Source organism: Dipodomys ordii, unplaced genomic scaffold (assembly GCF_000151885.1).
Source record: "Dipodomys ordii isolate 6190 unplaced genomic scaffold, Dord_2.0 Scaffold54, whole genome shotgun sequence".
NCBI classification, from domain to species: Eukaryota; Metazoa; Chordata; class Mammalia; order Rodentia; family Heteromyidae; genus Dipodomys; species Dipodomys ordii.
The window spans coordinates 1,064,495-1,072,018 of NW_012267270.1; the positions used below are offsets into that span (position 1 = coordinate 1,064,495).

The following is a 7,524-nucleotide window of genomic DNA, read 5'->3' on the forward strand; positions in this document are numbered from 1 at the left end:
GGGGGAGTGGGGGTTGTGGGGGAGTCGGGGGCTGTGGGGGAGTCGGGGTTAGTGGGAAGGGAGGAAGTTCAGGAGGTGGAGGTAGAGATGCACATCACCACAATGGCGCCCCCTGCTGTGCCTTAGAGATTGGTCAAGATGCCCTTGCCAGTGGCTCACACCTGTAATTCTGGCTACTCAAGAGGCTGAGATATGAGGATCAAGGTTCAAAGCCAGCCCAGGAAGAAAAGTCTGTGAGACTCTTACATCCAATTATAACCAGCAAAAAGCTGGAAGTGGGGCTGTGGCTCAAATGGTAGAGCCAAGGCTAAGTTTAAGCCTGGACTGGTGCACATGCACGCACACACACACACACACACACACACAAACACACGGAGAGGGATCATGAACTCCCCCCGACGGGTGAGGTAACAGAGGCCAGGGCGATCTCCAACTCCACTGTCCTCGGCTCAGGACCACCAGCGTCAGCCAGCGCCTGGGGCCATGGCACCAAGACCCTCTGGGGAAGAGAGGGTGACGGCCCCAAGGCCCGCCAAGCCCAGGCTCTAGAACCCAGTGTCCTGGAGAGAGCACACGGCCGATGGAACAGCGCCCAGCAGTCTGGGTGCAGCCTGTATCGGGAGCCGCTCCTCCCACAGGGTCCTCCCCGCGCTCCCCAGCAGCCCACGTCCCTTCCCTGCTCGGCTGGGTTATGAACAGCGCAGGGCCGAGCGGGCTTGGCTGCCCCTGGCCGGGCTCCCTGTCCTGGGTCTTACCGGTGGTGGCTTTGTGACAGAGCCCGGGGTCAGGGGCTCTTCATCCCCTGATGGTGACACACCATTGGAGTCCATGTCCTTTCCTGCAAGAGAGCGGCCGGGTGAGCAGGTGGAGGCCCCGGAGCAGGCCTGGGAGGGGCAGGAAGCCACAAGCAAGCAGTGGCACTGTCCCTGGAGAAGGGTGGGGGCGGAGAGCCCCAGCCCTGGGAGGGACCCCGAGCCAGGGGGAGGAAGCTGGGGAGCTGGCTGCAAATGGGTGATGATGTGTGGTTTGGGTCTCTGAGGAAGGCCGTGCCAGGCTTGGGGCACCCTGGGCTCAGGGTCTGGAGGCCACTGCCCTGAGTGCTGGGGGGAGGGGGGTCGATCTGAGCTGGGGAAGTGGCCACACCTTGCTCCGCACACTCGAGGCCTACAGGAAGGAGCTGGCCACTTCCTGTGGCTGGTGAACCGTGGCGCCAAGTAGCAATGGTACAGCCTGGGTTGATGCCCTGCACATCACAGGCTGGACACAGGTGGGTAGAAAGGACTGACACCCACAGAGCTAGCGGGGGCGGGAGGCTCTGGGGACCCCTCCCTGCAGCACAGGGAGGAACCAGGAGCATCCAGCATGTGAAATTCCACTTTCTGGCCTGGCGGCAGCTGGACCCTAGAGCCAAGCCCAGAATCCGTGCCCCTGCCCTGGCCTCAGTGGGGGTCAGCAGGGGCCCCGGCTGCCTGGAGGCCAGGGGCAGTGCGGCAGACAGGGCCCAGAGGACTCAAGCCCTCTGAATAGCTTGGAGCAGAGGCTGGTGCTGATTGCTCTACTTGCAAGTGCTCTACCATTTGAGCCACAGCTCCACTTGCAGCTTTTTGCTGGTTAATTGGAGATAAGAGTCTGACTTTCCTGGCTGGCTGGCTTTGAACCTTGATCCTCAGATCTCAGCCTCCTGAGGAGCTAGGATTACAGGCGTGAGCCACCGGTACCCGGTCTACCCAGCATTTTAAGGCACAGTGAACCTTTCATCCACCCAACCCAGTCTCCAGTGTGGGGCCCAGCAGAGCAGGTGTGGCTCAGGCAGGCCACCCAGAGGCTGCGGACCCAGGAGGGCCCAGCACCGACCTGGGCTGACGGGGCCGAGTTCATTCTCACAGCCCAAGAGCAGGTGCCTTGTGAGTTTCCGGGGGTCTGTCTTCTGCGGGGTGGAGGTGGGAGGACACAGCGAGAAACGACGCCGGAGGAAGGCCTCTTCCTTCATGGCGTGGGTGCTCGGGGCCCTCTGGAAAGAGGAAGAGAGAGAGAGAGAGAGAGAGAGCAGGGTCAGGTCCAGGGCTGGGGGGACACAGCCCTGTGCTGGCGGCGGCCCCAACCAGCCCAGGAATTGGGCCAGGAATGAGGTGGAGACAAGTGGGACCCCAGAGACGTCCAAGACCCCAGAAGAAGCCTGAGCAGGCAGGGGCCAGCCAGCCGGGAAAGCCACGAAGCCAGTGTGGATGGGGACCAGGGGCCTGGCCTGGCCCAGGACCCAGCAGACAGCTGGGTCTGCGGGACACTCCAGTGGACCCTGTGCACTACTGGCTGCACTGGCCTGTTAGACTCCCTCCTGGCCTTGGCACATTGGCATTTCATGGTGGGAGACAGTCATGGCGCAGACATGGCCAACAGCAGGTGCATACAGAGAGCAGAGGAAAGAGCCGGTGGCTGCACAGTGCCCCAGGAGACACTGACAGCAGACTGGGCTCTCCGGGCCTGATCTGCCCCTCACCTCAAGATCCCTCACCCTCACCCCCGGATCCCTGCCCAAGTGCTGTGGGTCATATCCTGCCCTGTGTGCTAGGGCTTGAACTCAGGGCCTGGGCACTGTCCCTGAGCTTGTGGGCTCAACGCTGGTGCTTTACCACTTGAGCCACAGCTCCCCTTCCAGCTTTTTGGTGGCTGCCTGTTTTGGTTTTGAACTGCAATCCTTGGATCTCAGCCTCCTGAATAGCTAAGATTGCAGGTGTGAGCCACCAGTGCCTGGTCACGGCACCTAACGAGAAGACTCAGGAATGCTCAAGCCAGGTGCACTTGGTTCACACCCAGCCCCAGATGCTGGGCTCCTGTGTTGTAGTGCAGTGTGGCATGAGGTGGCAGGAAGCAGCCTTGGGGTACAAAGGGATGGAGCAGCATGGGACGGCCCTGCAGCCCACCCTGCTCCTGCCGGGCAGATCTGCACGCAGCGCGTTCCCAGAGACTCAGTCCCGCTCCGGCAGTCCCAGTTGAGGGCGCTGGACCCACGCAGCCTTGCCTATCCTCCAGGTGGCAGAACCCTGACCCTGAGAACAGCAGGCCTGGCTGTGGACACCGAGGTGCTGGGGGACTGAAGGCCCTGGCTCCCTGTGTCTGCTCCCACCATGAACCCCTCGAACACCTATCGACCTACCAACCTACGGGGAATTCCCCCTGGCCCACCTTTCTGGCTGGGGATGGAGCTCCAGCCTCCCGGCTGACTGGTGGCTCTGAGCAGGGCAAAGGACAAAGGCCCTGCTCCCTCCGATGGCCCTGCCCCGCTACACACACACAGCCTCTCCTGCTGGCTCTGGAGGCCGGGTGGGGCTTCAAGAGTGGGCATGGTCACTGGACAACATGCTGAAAATGAACTGGTGAGAATGGGAGGGAAAAACTGGGAGAGCGAGGGAAGGGGTGACACTGTCCAAAAGGAAAGGTCCTCTCTCCCTGACCTACGTAACTGTCACCCTCAGTAACATTTTAAAAAAATAAATAGAAAAAAAAGTGGGCAGAGTGCCTGGGGTGTCAGTGGATCTAGGGGCTCCTGCCCACAGCCCAGGCCCATGGGTGGCCCTGCTCACTCACATGCCCAGCCAAGGTTTACCGCCCCCCCTCCCCCCCTCCCCCCCGTCCCCAGCACGGGATGGCCAGGGTGTGACGGTCCACTCTGGCCTTGGAGGTCTCAGGCAGCGAGGGCCACCAGGTGGCGTGGTAGGCACGGTGGCCGGGCAGCTCCCCGCCCGGAGCCTCCCTCCCTCCCAGCTCCCAGCGGGCTCGGGCGGGCAGAGGGCTTCTCCCTGCCCAGCCTGGCCGCCAGTCACCAAGCTGCCTTTCTCCTCAGAACCCATCCAGAGCCTTCTCTGAGGGGTCAGGCGGTCCCAGGCTCCTTACTGCGCATTCTGTCATTCACTCACGTGGACACTGTGCTGCTCCCCTCCCTCTCTCCCTTCCATCCGTTCACTTGTGTTCTCCTTATACCTATCATCCACCCACCCACCCACCCACCCGTCTACCCGTCCATCCTTCCATTCATCCCTCCACCCCCCACCCCTCCACCCATCTACCCCCCCACCCACACACCCCTCCACCCACCCCCCAACCACCTGCAGGCCAGCAGGGTCCCCAGACTCCTCTCACCACCCAGCATTGGGGTCACAGCTGCTAAAGCCAGTGGCGCAGAGGCTTCTCCGCCCTTCCTCCTGCCTGAGTTTGACGGCGCTGCTAGCCAATGGCTGGCGGTGCCACACAGGACGGGGACAGGGAGGTGCGTTCACAGTCGGCTCCCTTCCCACCATGACCCTGGTCCTGGGTGGCCCCCACCTCACCCACGCAGGTCCAGCCACACTGGCAGGTGAGAATGCCGGTCCTGTGCCCTGACGGGCTGCACTGCACTGCCAGGGCCGCTCGCCCAGGGGCTGGTCCAGTCACACCCAAGCCTTGGAGGAGGCGTGTCCCCCAGGGCTGCCGTACACTGCGGATTCCCCACACAGCTCCGGGGCTCCTGGGTGCCCTCCTGGGCAATCCTTCCCCTTCGGTGGTGCTAGGAATCGAACCCAAGGCCTTACACATCACTGATCTACGTCTCCGGACCTCTCTTGGTGAAGCCCCTGGCGCGGCCAGGATGAGGTGGGAAGCAGTGTCTTGTGCTGGAGGGGCCTGTGGACCCCCGGGCTGCCGGCTGGGAATCAAGCCCGGTGGGCCCCTTTTCTTCTCTGCCCCTGGGAGCTGAAGGCTGATGGGTGTTTAAGCCTCACTCCTGTGGGAGCCCATGCTTAAGGGGAAGGGCGGAACAGAGGAGGGAAGGGGACCCGGGAGAAGGAGACGAGGATGGGGAACGGGAGAGAGGAGAAAGCATGGGCGAGGAGGCTGGCTGCCGGCCAGGCACAGCCACTCGGGCCACCACAGCAGGCCGCACTGCCCACCTCTGCCCGTAAGCCCCGGGGCCTGGCCTCCGGCCACCGCGGGCCTAAGGCCACCGTGAGGGCGGTTGTCACCATGCTGTGCCCAAAGCCAGCAAAGCCACATGCCAGCCCCAGTCCCCGAAAGTCCCCTGAGCGCGGCCCTTCACTCACGACGGCGGAAGCCCTTCCCCAGTCGAGCTCAGTGCCACCTGTGTTCACCGCGACCTGTAATCCTGAAGGCCAAGGACAGGCCAGGACCCGCTGGGGCCTGGGAGGGAGCTTTGGAGGAATGCAGGGCCTGTCCCAAAGTCCAGGTTCTGCCTCATGGCTAGACCCCACGTAGCTCCCCGCCTGCCAGCGCTGCCAGGGCTGTCTCTACTTCGTCCACAGCCAGAGTTCACAGGAGGGAGAGGCGGGCACCAACCTTTGGCAAGGGGCACTGGGTACCCGGCTTCGGATGGAGAGAGCGGCTGAGTGCAGCGGTGCGTAGAGCTCTGAGGCGTGCTGGGGCTTGCAGGGCTGGAGGGGGGTACTGGGAGGCCTGGCAGGGTCATCGGGCAGCAGCAGGGGGCACAGGATGGGGGACGGGGAATGGGAGGTAGAGAGGAGCTGTAGCATGCCCAGTCCACCTCCTCTACCCCTCCTAGGCCCTCAGCCCTCTTCCTCTCCCCCTGGGCTCTCAGGGCTCCAGGGCCTCGGCCCCGCCCCTCCGCTGCAGGCCCCGCCCTCCTCCAGAGGGCAGAGGCAGCACGATCCCTTTGGTGGGGGGGGGCCTGGGCCTTCTGTGGCAGGGCGCCCCCTGCAGGGACACGGCCCCACACCTGGCACCCTGAGCCCTTCCCTGCCCTATACAGATGACATTCAGGCTCCCAGGGCTCGTCTGGGGACCCAGCCAAGAAACATTGGTGGGTTAGCTGGAGGCAGTGGGGCCAGGTTAAGCTGACCTGTGGATGCCAGCCATGCCCAGAAGCTGCTGTTTGACTCCCTCCTCCTGCCTGCAGGGCACCCTTCCCTTCTGTCCAGCTGGGGGCCACAGACAACCTGGGAGGTGGGAAGGGGCAGAACAAGGGCCTGTCTGCTCTAACTCTGTGGGCTTGGCCCTGCCCCCCTCCTCCCAGGAGGCATGGAAGCCTCTCTCCGCATTGGGGTGTGTGTGTGTGTGTGTGGAGGGGGGTAATGTGGCGGTGTGTGTGTGTGGAGGGGGGTAATGTGGCGGTGTGTGTGTGTGTGTGTGTGTGTGGAGGGGGGTAATGTGGCGGTGTGTGTATGTGTGTGTGTGTGTGGAGGGGGGGTAATGCAGACCTGCCCCTTGCCCCTTGCCTGGCCAGCCCATATCTGAGGACAAACAGCTCCCTGCTCCCAGGCTCAGGCCAGCTGATTGGCCTCGAGATCTGGCAAGTAGGCATGGAGCCCCCGCAGGAGGCCCTGCCCAGGACCAGCCACCCTAAGCTGCATTCCCAGCAACAGTCCCTCCCACCGGCCTCCCCCTGGGCCACAGCAATGACAATGGAAGCCTTGTGGGGAAAGGTCAGGCAGGATTTATCAGGGCCGCTGCAATCTTTATCTGAGGCTGGCCCGCATGGCCTCTGGGAGGCTCCCCGTGGGAGAGGCCCGGCCTCCGGGGAAGCAAAGTCTCCAGCTTCCTGCGCCTCCCACCTGCGTGGGCTCAAGTGGAGAGGACAACTCTGATCAAATTCTTTCCGGTCACCCTGCCGAGGCCTGGGCACCACGGGGAGCATAAGGGAGGGTCACGTGACCCCCACTGGCCACATCCCTCCCCAGCCTGTATGTAAGGAGTGGGCCGGGGATGCACCCGCAGGAGCCTGGGGGAGGGGGGCAGTGCCGTCACAGTGTGCCAGGTTTATGTCCAGGATCTCTCTCTCTCTCTCTCTCTCTCTCTCGCTCTTTCTCACTCTCCATTGATAGGTGCCTCCAGCATCAGGCCTGTGCAGGGCTGCAGGCTTCGACCTGCATTCAATGGGCTCTCATTAAAGGCCCCCAATCACACACTGAGGAGAGAGGTGACAGAACAGCCTTTGCACACCTGACCAATCGATGGACCGTGGCCGTCCCTTTAAGGGACAGCAGCTTCTGGCAGCCATCGGTTAAAAGAAGACGGAGGGCAGCCACTGTGCCAGCACTGTGCTTTCCAAATCCTTGCTAAGGTCTCCAGGTCAGCAGCCGCGGGGTCTCTGCTTTGGGGAAAAGCATCCGGCCAAACACAGAGAAGGCACAACAGCTCAGTCTGGCACCAGCAGCCCTACCTGAGCGAACGCCAGCACGAGAAACCACAAACGTGCCAGGCTGCTCTCTCCAGGGCGGACTGGCCACTGGGGCCCACACGGGCAGCCTGGGCAGCCTCCGGGCGGCGGCAGCCTCTGCTGACGACCCATGAAGCCCCTGAGCCTTCCACCAAGCTCCATCTTTTTTTTTTTTTTCAGGTAAGGGGTAGGTTTATTCAGTAGACCTGCTGAGACCAGGCAAGGTTGGCACTCCATGTGGCTGGGAAAGAGACAGAGCAAGAAAAGAACAGAGAGAGAGCAAGAAAAGAGTAGCAAGAGCAAGAGAGAGAGTGAGAGCAGAAAAGAAGAGCAAGAGAGGAAGAGCAGAGAGAGCTAGAAAA

General features: G+C 62.7%; 1 protein-coding gene across 1 annotated transcript in view; it reads right to left on the minus strand.

The window, feature by feature from the left end:
* Osbpl5 (oxysterol binding protein-like 5) overlaps positions 1-5,139 on the minus strand; it is a 27,955-nt gene extending 22,816 nt beyond the window's left edge. Inside the window, exons 1-3 of the mRNA XM_013020866.1 lie at positions 5,121-5,139; positions 1,855-2,011; positions 756-838 (exon numbers count right to left, since the gene is read on the minus strand). Coding sequence (XP_012876320.1) covers positions 756-838; positions 1,855-1,990 — 219 coding nt within the window. The 5' untranslated portion in view covers positions 1,991-2,011; positions 5,121-5,139. The remainder of the gene's footprint in view (positions 1-755; positions 839-1,854; positions 2,012-5,120) is intronic.
* Positions 5,140-7,524: the final 2,385 nt, after the last annotated feature.